This window comes from Mytilus californianus, unplaced genomic scaffold (genome assembly GCF_021869535.1).
Source record: "Mytilus californianus isolate M0D057914Y unplaced genomic scaffold, xbMytCali1.0.p SCAF_3, whole genome shotgun sequence".
In the NCBI taxonomy this organism is placed as follows: domain Eukaryota; kingdom Metazoa; phylum Mollusca; class Bivalvia; order Mytilida; family Mytilidae; genus Mytilus; species Mytilus californianus.
In genome coordinates, this window is record NW_026262679.1 from 368,023 (window position 1) to 382,469 (window position 14,447).

The window sequence follows — 14,447 nt, forward strand, 5'->3', positions numbered from 1 at the left end:
AAGAACTTGCAAAAGTTTAAATCAACAGGTAACCTTCAAGTGAATCTGTGGAAAAGTATCATTTGGTTCGCAGTAAGTAATATTTTATACAGGTATAAGATAAACAATATTTAATGATAAATATGTCTTCAGTAGGAGTATAAATTAAATATAATTAACAATACTTACATTTATCACAGCTTCAGCAACACCAGTTAACACAGCTGGTCGAAGTGAATGTATCAATACTTTGTGTTCATGTAGAATATATAACAGTAAGTTCATGCAGTTCTCTGGTCCTAAATTCTTTAACATTGTGATAAATGAAGCTCCACTGAAATACACAACAAATTTTGCATTTTAGCAAGATATCATATGAATCAAAAACTATTTTATTATTACAGTCTTCATGATGAGTAACCTCTTAATATTAGCATGATTAGTTAGAGTAGTTCTACAGATATTAATTATCACATTCAAGGATCCGATAAATTGTAATGTATTGAATATTAATCAGTAATACCATTCATCTGTTAATTTACACAACTTTCAAAACAAAAATAAACTACTTTTGTAAAAACAAATCACACTTTTATCATGTGTGTGCCATAACACAGGACTCTTTGTGTCAAAACGTTAAGTTTCTGGTATTTTCAATATTTCCAGTTTGTCACAGAAACTATCTTTTGGAAAATAATAATTTTTATCCCTTCAAAGAAAAAATAATAATCAATATTCTTTCAACTTGTGTTTTCCTAATATTGACAGTAAAGTCAACATTTACATCACATATGAGAAAATACAGATTACAGTATTTCCTCATCTTACACTATTTCTTCCAATAAAAAAAAAAAAACCAACATTTCTGAGCGCTATAAATAACCAACCTTTGAGGCAGTGGTGAATCCTCTGGCATGGACAATATTATGGCTTCATGGCTGAGCTAAAACACACAAAAAATACAATTTAAATGTGGTGTAGAATTCTATAAGCTTTGTCCTTTTTTTCTCTAGTATCATTTCGAACTAAATAAGAATCTTAACTTAAAGAAACCACTACAAGTTAGAATTTGCTACTCATAAGATCATCTATTTACACCCCAGATAAATATCTTCTCTATAACTCAATTTTCAACTAACTACTAAGGACTAACTAACCTGAACTAAGATGTTAGGTCTTTGTGGCGAAGGGTATGGTACATCATACATAAAATGTGATATATGTCTGAAAAAAAAACCACAACATCGGATTAATATTCTCATATTAATCTAGTCATCATGATTTAAAATAAAAAATAACTTTTGTATTGTTATACATGTATTGAGAAGTTTCATCTAATACACTGCGTTTAACCATGCTATATAAACATATTTTATAATCTCAGCAACATAAAATTACTGTTTAACTGTCTGAAAGAGCACCCCTTTTACCATCAATCAAGATAGCAAAATGTCATCAAGTGAAACTAAAATTATGTTCTGTGTGAATTTCAGCTACACCAAAGTACAATAACTTCATTCTTCATATAAAAAGTGAGAACTCTATAAGATAACTTAGCTAAGTTATAGTCTATCCATTTTTCAAATCAAATCAACTGAGATGTTTTATTACTGCAAACAAAATGAAAGTTTTCCACAGAGCCATCTCCTCTCAAGGTATTAAAACTTTTGTCAGTTCACTTGTCTGACAAAAGTTTTAATACCTTGACTGAGAGGAGATGACTCTGTGGAAAAGTTTCATTTGGTTCACAATAAATATATGATTTAAAAAAATCTAGAGTGACTCTTTAATATTCAGATATACTAACCTTTCTAATGGAACAGTATGTGGACCAGTTATAGAATTCCTATATAAATATGTAAGAAATAGTCGGAAGGCATCAAAGAATGGCCAGTGCGACAGTAAACATATACACTTATTAGAATGAACAGTTTTTAGTATTCTATATTGTTCTCTTATGTGTTTGTTTTTCAATCCAAGATGTCTCATTTGTAAATCTGACAATTTTTCCTCTTCAAATTCTTCATAAAACTGAACTGCAGCTCCATACACCTACAAAAAAATCATATTTCATTATATTCTAGGAAGAAATATATACATGCTAATTTGATAGATTGATGGAGATTGAATGCCACTCTTTAAATTCAAATGTTTTCATGAAGGTCAGAGTTATTGATTGAGGAAAGCAGACTGAAGAGAGCTATAGACCTTTAATAAGATATTACCTAATTCTACCATAGAGCTGTTCCAGAATTGATTGTAAAAAGGGGGTGTTGGAAGGCACTTTTCTACCCAAATTTGATGGTTGGTGATTATTATTTTCCTACTTTTATCATGAATTTCTTTAATGAAAAAACTAAAATAAGTAAGCTATCAAATTTATAATCCATACAGTAACACTGATAAAAATAAATGTGGATAGTGTCCACATGTGGACACAAATGACAGAGGTGGATTTAGAGGGTTTTTCAGGAGGCCCGGGCCCCCCCTTTTGGGGAAAAAAATTGGTTGATTATATAGGGAATCACTGAAGCATGACAGGAGCGAGCCCCCTCTTAGGCAGTCAGTGGGCCCCCACTTATGAAAATTTCTGGATCCGCCACTGGATGATGCCCCCGCTTGCATATCATATAGTTATAAAGGGACATAACTGAAGAACGGTAAAAGTGACACTACCCAAATTTTAACTTGATCTGAGTTTTGTGGTAATAAGCATTGTGTGTAAGTCTCATAACATTTGGTTGAGGCTAACTTAAGTAGAGAACAGAAACTAAAAATTCAGCAATTTTTCTATTTGTAAACACACATAACTCTAGAACGTTTGTGTATAAGTTTTATAACATTTGGTTGAGACAAACTAAAGTTAGAGAACAGAAACAAACAATTCAGCAATTTTTATGTTTATAAAGGGACATAACTCAAGAATGGTAAAAGTGTTGCCACCAAATTTCGTACTTAATCTGTATTATGTAGTAATAAGCATTGTGTATAAGTTTCATAACATTTGGTTGAGGCAAACTAAAGTTAGAAAACAGAAACAAAAGATTTGTACTTGATCTTAGTTTTGTGGTAATGAATATTGTGTATAGGTTTCATAATGTTTGGTTGGGGCAAACTTAAGTTACAGAATGGAAACTAAAATTTTTGCAATCTTTCGATTTATAAAGGGGCATAACTCAATGATGGTTAAAGTGACACTACCCAAATTCAACTTGATCTGTGTTTTATTAGTGGATGTCAAAATTAAACATTGCATTGTATTAAGCATTGATTGTAGTTGATTCAACTATAATCATACACAAAGGAAGATAACTCCAATTTTGAAAATTACTTGATATTTAGAAGAAAATAAAATTTTTGCAATTTTTCCATTTATAAAGGGGCATAACTCTAGAACGGTTAAAGTGATGCCACCAAAATTCAAACTTGATCTGTGTTTTGTGGTAATAAGCATTGTGTATAAGTTTCATAACATTTGGTTGAGGCAAACTCAAGTTAAAGAACGGAAACCAATTTCGAGACGTACGTACGTACGTATAGACGGACAAGGGTAAAACTTAATGCCCCCACCACTACGACGGGGGCATAAAAAGTCTGAAGTTAACAAAATGTTTCAAGAATAATCAACACAGTAGGGAAATATTATACCTTGTATCACTTACTATCAAACTATGGATTCTCAAACAAGATGCTACAGTAGTTTACCAATATTCTAACCTCATAAAATCATTTGAAATACACCAACCAATCAACAAGCCACCTAGTAAAAAGTGCATATATTGATATAATCTTACCTTTTCTCCGTCTGATCCTGTTAAAACGAAAGTAGAAAAGATTGGTAGAGGATGTTGAGCTTTGGCAGACCAACATTCAACGGATGCTCCCATAGGTAAACAAAACATAGGTACAGATTCTGGCAAAGGGAAACTCTCGTAATCTTCTATGGGATATCTGTCCAATATTGCTGTAAAATATAATTCCTTATAATTTTGTAAATTAAATACTAAACCTATATAAAAGTTCTGTATTCCTGGTAAATTTCTCATTACCAATTTGGTAAAATAGTCCCTATTACATATAGGTTGCAATTCTGTTAATACAGACAATGCAATTTCCCATAGGAACTCCCTTTGCGGCTAAAACTGTGACACTTTTACTATGAAGTTTCGTGAAAAATAATATCCCAGAACGGAAAGTTTTTATGCACTACTATTTTATTCAAAGGTCAAAATATAGGGCTGTGCGGCATATTTTCAACATTTATATGCCCTGAACTTCTAAGAGTTTAAACTTATACTAAAATTCTATACTACCCTTACCTCCATTTTTGGACCTCCTAAGAATTAAAATTTAGCCGCTACCATGTTTATCTATACTGGTTACATTCCCAAGTGATGTCTCTATGAGATGAAACACAGAGATCATCAATGGGAACCAGTACGTTAACAAATTAACATACCTATGAATATTAAATATCTCCCCAAAAGAGGCGTGGTTTGAGAAACAGCTGTATTTACAAAGTGCAACCTATACAAACATTTATTCAAATAGAAAACTCTCTAAAAACACTTTTTCTCACAACAATACTTATTTATCAGAATTATAGCCTTGAAGAAATCACTGCATATACTCTAAGTCTCCTTTTACAGTACATTTTATACCCCTACCCCTGTTTCAATTTTTTAAAGATTTTGAAAACAAGACTCTAATTATTGCCAGCTTACCCTATGTGCATGTTTTCTGACATGAACTGTCTAAAACCTGTTTGGAACTATTCTGATAACAAATTGAAAGCATTTTAGAATACTATAAATGTTTTGTTTAGTAGTTAAGCATTCCAACATTCAAGATTATACAAAGTATACAATCCTGCCTGTGTCTCCAGTCCACATCTTACTGTATGCCTATTTGTCAATGAAAGTTCACAATTTCTGCCTCAAATGGTCAGTTTAGAATTCTTGTCACAACAGTATCATCCCTAACCATATATCTAACATAAGTTAGTTAATATATATCCTAGAAGTGTTTAAACAAAGGCATATTTGCAAAAGTTGTATTTATGAAGATATCAGTCTGGTGCATAAATTCACTAAAAGTTTGATTGAAATGACTGCTTACATCTGATTTTTGCATAACTTCCTAGCACAGTTATTGTTTACTTTATAAAAGACCTTTAAAATAAAAAAATCATGCATTTACAAGTTAAATTATCTGTTTTATGACTCAGGGGTAGGTATTTTCCTCTGTTTTTTGCCCCTGGGGCCTCACATTTCCTAATTTTTTTCCCTGTTTCTAGCAATGTGAAATATTTACTACATATTTAGGATAGAACACACTATTGTAAGTTTTACTGAGGTCTTTTTGTAATTCTAGCTTGTACTTTTTTATGCCGCAGTCACAAAAAAGCACATTTAGGCGTTACGGCTTACTTTTGGGTTATCGACAGGACAAAAACACCCCACCAGAAATATTTAGGAAGGATCAATGAGTTGCAATTACTGTTAAGAGTAAATATAAGCACTTCTAAACAATTTAAATTACAAATAGGCATATATTATGAATTTATTTTGAATTCAGGGCTTTAAGTAAACCATGCATACTGTAAACTGTGAATTTATGCTGAGTCATCATAGTTAAGGCCCAGGATTTTCTCAATCTTCATGAAATATTTATAAAACTTCATATTTGAGTTAAATTCTTTAAAATCTCTGAGATAAACCAGATTTTGTGAAATTCTGTATGTTCTATTTTTTAACCCTATATAGGTTGCAATTCTGTAAATACAGACAATGCAATTTCCCATAGGAACTCCCTTTGCGGCTAAAACTGTGACACTTTTACTATGAAGTTTTGTGAAAAATAATATCCCAGAACGGAAAGTTTATATGCACTACTATTCAAAGGTCAAAATATAGGGCTGTGCGGCATATTTTCAACATTTATATGCCCTGAACTTCTAAGAGTTTAAACTTATACTAAAATTCTATACTACCCTTACCTCCATTTTTGGACCTCCTAAGAATTAAAATTTAGCCGCTACCATGTTTATCTATACTGGTTACATTCCCAAGTGATGTCTCTATGAGATGAAACACAGAGATCATCAATGGGAACCAGTACGTTAACAAATTAACATACCTATGAATATTAAATATCTCCCCAAAAGAGGCGTGGTTTGAGAAACAGCTGTATTTACAAAGAGCAACCTATAACCATTATCAATGGAACTCTTTCTTAGAACCTTAACTGTTAATTTTATAAAAAAAAAAACACACAACATTTTTTTTTAACATTGTAGAGGTTGGCTAAGTATATTTAGAGTTAAATGAACAATTACAGATATACAGGGAGGGATTGTACTTGATTTTCAAATGATGAAGACATAATCTTTCAATCAGTTTAATTGAGGTCTGGAGCTGGCATGTCAGTAACTGCTAGTAGTCCTTTGTTCATTTATGTATCATTGTCTTTTTGCTTAGTTTCTTTTGTTACCTATTCTGACATCTGACTCGGACTTCTTTTAAACTGAGTTTTACTGTGTGTTTATGCTATGTGTTTCTTTATTCTACATTGGCTAGAGGTATAGGGGGAGGGTTGAGATCTCACAAAACATGTTTAACCCCGCCGCATTTTTGCGCCTGTCCCAAGTCAGAAGCCTCTGGCCTTTGTTAGTCTTGTATGTTTTTTAATTTTAGTTCATTTATATGTTTTGGAGTTTAGTATGACGTCCATTTTCACTGAACTAGTACACAATTTTATTTAGGGGCCAGCTGAGGAACACCTCCAGGTGCGGGATTTTCTCGCTGCGTTGAAGACCCATTGGTGGCCTTCGGCTGTTGTCTGCTTTTTGGTCGGGTTGTTGTCTCTTTGACATATTCCCCATTTCCATTCTCAATTTTATGCCAGTTTGACTTTAATTTTTATCTTATCAAACAAGACCATTTCAAAGACAGGTATTTGCTTGTCATATGACTAGATAAGTATGGTAAAGGGTACTGTATATACCTGGCTTATAAGCTAATAGGTCTGCTTTGGTTACAGCTTTTTTGTAACATATAAAAACATCTGACCCAATCTGAAAAGACAAAATCATAAACATACTAATGCTTTAATACATATTTTTTTGTCGTAAGTTCCAATCCTGATTACATTTTTCTATGATATGAGAATTGAGCTATGTCAAATATTTCAAAAGGGCAACTCAATAATGCCTTGATTGGAACTGCATTATTTGTTAGATAAAACTGAAGTAATAATATTTAGCAATGCTTTAAATCTTTATATGTCAGTTCCTTAATGAAAATTTCAGCATCCTTGCTGGTACCAATATTCTGCTGTCAAGTAAACGTTTAAGCTTTCAGGGTCAATTTACTAGCTGAATTCTAAATGAACTGTAAGCTGATTTCTTAATAAGGTAATCTTAATTACATCATTTAAATTTTTATGAAAATGTATATCATAAAACTAATCGTTTCTGTGATGTACAGAACTTACCATTCCTTTGTTTAAATTTTTCTCTATACAATGGTAGGCATGTGGAGGATTTTCATTCTGAAATAAAACATAACCACTATAACATGAATATCTTCAGTTGTATAAGCTTATTTACTAATATTTTTCATAGTTCTGTAAAATCTTGCAAAATTTACCCAAATACAAAACAATTGTTTTCTATTTTGGATATCTGGCAAACATGTCTGAAGCACTTTGAATAAGTTTAAAGTGATTCATTTCAACAAAGTGTTCAATCCTTTTTTTTATTAACTATTATTATGTTTCTCTCTCTGACTGAATACCTAAATCAACAACCTTGAAGTAGGTTGGTTCTGCATGAGATATTTTGTTCATATGCCATACCTTATTTGACAGAATGACACATATATCAACCACAGATAGTGTATCACTAGCAGCTTCTTCTTTTGCTCTTCTGAATGTGATATATATCCTTGCATTATTTGAATTGTTAACATTAGCAGGGCTACCCCAGGCTGTGGTATGTACAACCTCACATCCTGGCATTAATCTCTCCTTTCCTTCATACAACACCCTGTAAATAAATAACAATGATAAAACATCTCACATGATTATACTTTCATGTACATTGTCAAGGAATTTATCTTTAACATGATCACAGGTTGACTTAACACCAGATATTGATACAAACAAATATAATATATGTTCATGGGGTATTTTTTTATTCTGACATTCAAAAATAATATAAATATTATTTTCATTTCATAAATTTTCACACCAGGAATTAATTCAGTAAGTGTTTTGGATAATTATAAAGTGTTGTTAAAAATTAAAGCACTATTTACATTGATTGCTATTTCAAATAATATAACAATTCATAGTCTATGTTCCTGAAAGTGATTTCAAACCTAATTAATTTTATAACTACATACAAGGAAAATTGTTTATCATGTTATTTAGAAAAGATTGAATAGTTTCACTTTCTAATGTATGCTTTTCTATGATAACCTTACCCAACATCAATAAGTGGAGGTTTCTCTCTACTTCGTCTGTAACAAATGTACAATTCATGGCATCGTATACTTCCATGATTTAAATCTGCAGGGAATCCAGAAGAAGTCTTAGCTATACATGTATAATTTTTTGGCAATTTCTCCCCTAATGACTTGTTAATGATACAAATATCTGTGATAGGATCTTGTTTGTATGATGATTTAATGGCCGCTTCATTTGATATTTCCTCTAGAGGAAGTGGGTTGTCAGGAAGACCAACTACCACAAAATAATCTGCCACTCTTCTTTCATCCATATCTACAATTAACAAGAGTGGACACGCTGAAATGTCTCGCCTTCTTTACTTATCATTGATATTATGTTGATAGTCCTAAATATGAAGCTTTATTACAACTGTCACATAAACTTAACATTAACCAAGTAAACTAAACATTGACCAATGAACCATGAAAATGAGGTCAAGGTCAGATGAACCATGCTAGGCAGGCATGTACAGCTAACAATTCTTCCATACAAGAAATATAGTTGACCTATTGCTTATAGTATGAAAAACAGGCCAAAACACAAAAACTTAACACTGAGCAATGAACCTTGAAAATGAGGTCAAGGTTAAAAAAACCTGCGTGACTGACAAATAGATCATAAAATATTTCCATACACCAAATATAGTTGAACTATTGCATATAGTATTAGAAAAAAAGACCAAAACTCAAAAACTTAACTTTGACCACTGAACCATGAAAATGAGGTCAAGGTCAGATGACACCTGCCAGCTAGACATGTACACCTTACAATCATTCCATACACCAAATATAGTTGAACTATTGCATACAGTATAAGAAAAACAGACCAAAACACAAAAACTTAACTGTAACCACTGAACCATGAAAATGAGGTCAAGGTCAGATGACACCTGCCAGCTAGACATGTACACCTTACAGTCCTTCCATACACCAAATATAGTAGACCTATTGCATACAGTATAAGAAAAACAGACCAAAACACAAAAACTTAACTATAACCACTGAACCATGAAAATGAGGTCAAGGTCAGATGACACCTGCCAGCTAGACATGTACACCTTACAGTCCTTCCATTCACCAAATATAGTAGACCTATTGCATACAGTATAAGAAAAACAGACCAAAACACAAAAACTTAACTATAACCACTGAACCATGAAAATGAGGTCAAGGTCAGATGACACCTGCCAGCTAGACATGTACACCTTACAGTCCTTCCATACACCAAATATAGTAGACCTATTGCATACAGTATAAGAAAAACAGACCAAAACACAAAAACTTAACTATAACCACTGAACCATGAAAATGAGGTCAAGGTCAGATGACACCTGCCAGTTGGACATGTACACCTTACAGTCCTTCCATACACCAAATATAGAAGACCTATTGCTTATAGTATCTGTTATATGGACTTGACCACCAAAACTTAACCTTGTTCACTGATCCATGAAATGAGGTCGAGGTCAGTTGAAAACTGTCTGACGGGCATGAGGACCTTGCAAGGTACGCACATATTAAATATAGTTATCCTATTATTCATAATAAGAGAGAAATTAACATTACAAAAAATCTTAACTTTTTTTTCAAGTAGTCACTGAACCATGAAAATGAGGTCAAGGACATTGGACATGTGACTGACGGAAACTTCGTAACATGAGGCATCCATATACAAAGTATGAAGCATACAGACCTTCCACCCTCTAAAATATAAAACTTTTAAGAAGTTAGCTAACGCGATCACTATCCCTATGTCGAGCTTTCTGCGACAAAAGTCGCAGGCTCGACAAAAACAAAACGTCGATTTCTGTTTGTGTTGTTAACAAAACATAGAACGTCAATTTCTGTTTGTCTTGTTTGTTTTTTGCTTTGTCAAAAATAAGGCCTTTTTTTGTTCGTTTACATCCAAATCATTTGGACTCTTGTAGATAGTTGTCTCATTGGCAATCATACCCCATTTCTTTATTTTCATATTTAGAATATATGAAACTTGTCAAGTGTACTGTAATCACTGATTGATATCAATTTTCTCAAAGGGGTGTTATATCTACTGTTACAACCTGATAACTTAATCAATGTTACTTTACATATCTAGACAAATTTATTTAACTCAGAGAATTGGGTATCACAGTTCTTCTTAAATATTGGAACAATTCTGTAGCAGTCTTATTTAAGGACAAATACCAGAGTGCCTTGTGTTAAACACAGACTATCTCAGATGATCTACCCAATCCATCACACATAGATTGTCCAAGTGAACATTATCATTTTTGTACATGACTGCTATTAGGTATGGATGCCCTTCAATAGTGGTGATATGTATATCACAGTGTTAAGTTAAACTCTGTAGATCACTCTGTGTCTATACTAAGCCATAGTAATTTTTTGAATTGGATAACACAGAGATATCAAATTAATCAATGTACATATATTTTGTAACTCAATTATTTTTTGTATAACTGGCCATCAATTGTTTTACTATGTATGGATACAATGGTCCAGATTCTGTCTAATTTACTGGACAAATTGACACTACTTATTAATTAATACCAATTAACAATCTTAACAAAGTGTCTTTTATGTATGAATTAGAAGAAAGTTGATGAAGAAGTAACATCTTCTATTTTTATTTTCTTTTTCACTTACATTCATCAACAATACATAAAACTGTTCTTGAATTTGAAAAGATCATTTACCTGACCAATCAATACTTGTACCCACAAATGGGTGATGACAACATTGTCTGCAAAGATGCCTTTAGCCAACAATTCTATTTTACAATATTTTTATTTTTTCATTATTACTTGCCCATTACATTTTTGGTTTCTACATTAAAGATCAATTATTAAATTTAAGGCCTACCAATATATTTTTTACCTGTTGTAACAAGAAATTTATAAGAAAACAAATGACCTACCTACAAAATGTACTTAAATGACTTTTAACAAAGCAAACATATCATTTTTTTAATCCTATATTTTTGTCAAATGCCTAGTTTCGATTGTGCACATAAGTGTACATTTCTTACACATGTACTTCTTAACAACAATGCTATGTGTTATGTAACATATAATAAATGGTACACCATCAGGCTTAACATATTTACAGAAAATATTTAAAACTGGAAAGAAAATTTATACATTTGTAAGATCAAATATTTCCTGTTATTCCATTGATTTTTAGAGCAATTTATAAAAAAATATCGTACATCGATCTGTGGAAGACTTCCAAGTTCATCTTATTTATATCATGAAAATATGGGATTGCTTGTTAATGTTGTTAATCCTAGTGTCATTTTCATCATGATTGCCTTCTTTAATTTTAAAACCACAGAAAAAAGTTTGACCTATATCACTTATTGATAAATCTTAGTTGTATAAAATTGAAATTTAGAACCTGATACGAAATAACCTGAAAATGTTACAGGTTTCAGACCACTAATTCAACACCCATATATAATCAACCAAATTTTCAATATTCACAGCTTTCTAAATATTTTACCTCAAGTTTAACTTCTTAGAAACCAGGTTAATATCCATTCCTGAATTGAACATGTATCATTTTTCTATATACCAATTTTCAACCAATGTTAAAGTCTTGTTATGAAACACAACTATTCGAAAGTCAACTGCTACTGAATTTCTTCAAATCTTAAATAAGTATACCACGGAGCACATTAATCCTCAATTTTTAATGCAAAATCATGAACAAGTAAATTTTGGCTCAAATTGGTCAAAAAATTTTTCTCTTTCACCGAAAGTTTCATTTCCGCAAATTTGTTTGTTAGTTGAAGTAAACAATGACATCAGAAGCACTGTATTTTGTCAGGAAAGGGTTACTTTAGCATTATATGTGCTAAATTGGAATGGGTGGATTGGTGGTCTGACACTTACATAAATAATCACCACACTCATTTCATAAGTATATTCATGTAACAGTTATCTTAATTCAGACCAAACAAAACACAATTTCTGGTCCAAAAATCAATTGTTCCAATAAATTAAATCATAACTTAACTCAATTACCATAATACATTGATTACTATGAAACCTGGTTTGTACTGTTTACCATAATAAATCAATAATTTCAGTGGTGAATTTGACAGCCAATTTAATTTGATTTAACAACTAAATATTAAAACAAAGTCTAGCTACTTGACTGCCCCTTTGAAAATCTGAGCTGCACATCCTTATTAGGATAGAGTAGAGGCTTAGATTTAAGATCATACATCCTGTAACATCAATACATTTACACAATTTAGTAAGAGCCTTTATTGGTCAAAACATATGGGAATAACCTACTGTAGTACCGAACAGGGGAAAACATATCCCATTTGTCAATTATCAATTTAAAATTCTATTATTCGTATTTCACAATTTGAACATAATAGGGTAACTCTACTATTAGTATTTTGATGGTATAATAAATAGATGAAACATTGTGAAATGGATATTTCCTGTCGCATGTATATTTCAATGACAATTTTGAGTTTAATATTTTTTTCACAATTAAATGTAATTAAGAGTTCATAAATATAAAAATATGTTATTCTATATTTTGTAAAAAAGTCTTACATAATGTATACAGGACTACAGTATAAGGTAACTAGTTAACTAGCATTATGGTCAGTCTACATGTATTTGATAAAAGTACAATCGTAATGTATTTGAAAAAGTCACAAGATGCAAATTCCAGCATTAAGGCCATGCCAAATTAATACTTCATTTGTCTGATCTACAGCATATTGTGAAAAGTCAGTTAGAAAAAGCTCATTCAGTACAGGTCTGCCCACATCAAGACCCAAATCACAATACAAATCTTTTCCAAACTTTTGTTTGTATTTTGCTTTTAAAAGTTGCTCAATACTACAGCTACTATATTTTTCAATTGATAACATTAAAGCTATGTGTAAAACTCACCGTTTCAGAAAGGACAATACATCACTATTAAGGAAATGTCATTCTATTGAGAATTTCCATCAGGTTTCAAATAATCCTAATTGATCTGTTTCTTCCTACATTATACATTTACACAAATGTCAATATATCTGCAAGAGAACCAACATGAAAGAATTCATCCATTCCTAATTACAACTTAGAATATATGTAATCAGGGTCTCAAGTCATAGTGTATTTTTAGCATTATTTTTATATACATCAACATGGTTACTTCAAATGAACCCATCTCAAAACATTGTCACTGCTATCAATACCTACTAACATTATGAAACTGGACAAAAGTCAAAGTGTCTTTTATATTTGAATTATAAGAAAGTTGATGAAGAAGTAACATCTTCTACTTTTATTCTCTTTGTTCACTTACTTTCATCTAGAATAAATTAAACTATTCTTGAATTTGAAAAATACTATTGTGTACAATATATCCACTGTATTGAACTGAAACAAAAATTCTTAAAACTAAGAATTTCCTTCTTCTAATATTGACTTTTTTCTGCAAAACATATTTTTAGTTTTCGCTTATCATGCTGATGTTTCGATACCTTGTGACAATTACCTGTGTATACTAAAACCTATAAAATGAAGATTTTTTTTTCAAGTACAGAGTTAAGAAAAGAGAGTTTAAATAATGGGGTGACAAGGAATTGATTGATACTGTAAATCATCTGATCACAATAATAGATATTGATTCACTTACACATCTGTTATAATTCATTCTTATGTTATATTTTGTAATGTCAATTCTGATTGGATAAGGTTGAAATTTAAAAGCATCAATTCCTTCATTGATGATATTGGAATATTGTGCACCCACTTGCAGGAGCAGATCCAACCATTTTTAAAAGGGGGTTCCAACAGAGGCAAGTCATATAAAAAGGGGGTTCAAACCATACAAAAGCATTAATTGTCAAACAAAAAGGGGGATTCAACCCTCCAGAACAACAACCCCCACCCTCTTTGGACCCTTCAATACACTTGTTAGGTTCCCTATAACAAGACA

At 31.6% G+C, this 14,447-nt stretch overlaps 1 protein-coding gene across 3 annotated transcripts in view; it reads right to left on the minus strand.

The window, feature by feature from the left end:
* LOC127733785 (C-myc promoter-binding protein-like) overlaps positions 1–14,447 on the minus strand; it is a 68,794-nt gene that overhangs the window by 39,396 nt on the left and 14,951 nt on the right. The window contains exons 2-11 of one of the 3 annotated variants that reach the window (XM_052243100.1): positions 13,409–13,536; positions 8,466–8,763; positions 7,837–8,026; positions 7,474–7,530; positions 6,985–7,054; positions 3,774–3,943; positions 1,787–2,031; positions 1,137–1,203; positions 867–922; positions 169–313 (exon numbers count right to left, since the gene is read on the minus strand). In XM_052243100.1, the coding sequence (XP_052099060.1) occupies positions 169–313; positions 867–922; positions 1,137–1,203; positions 1,787–2,031; positions 3,774–3,943; positions 6,985–7,054; positions 7,474–7,530; positions 7,837–8,026; positions 8,466–8,761 (1,296 nt within the window). In that variant the 5' untranslated portion in view covers positions 8,762–8,763; positions 13,409–13,536. Of the gene's footprint in view, positions 1–168; positions 314–866; positions 923–1,136; positions 1,204–1,786; positions 2,032–3,773; positions 3,944–6,984; positions 7,055–7,473; positions 7,531–7,836; positions 8,027–8,465; positions 8,764–13,408; positions 13,537–14,447 lie in introns of those variants that run through there. The other 2 variants (XM_052243101.1, XM_052243102.1) reach the window with 2 other exon arrangements.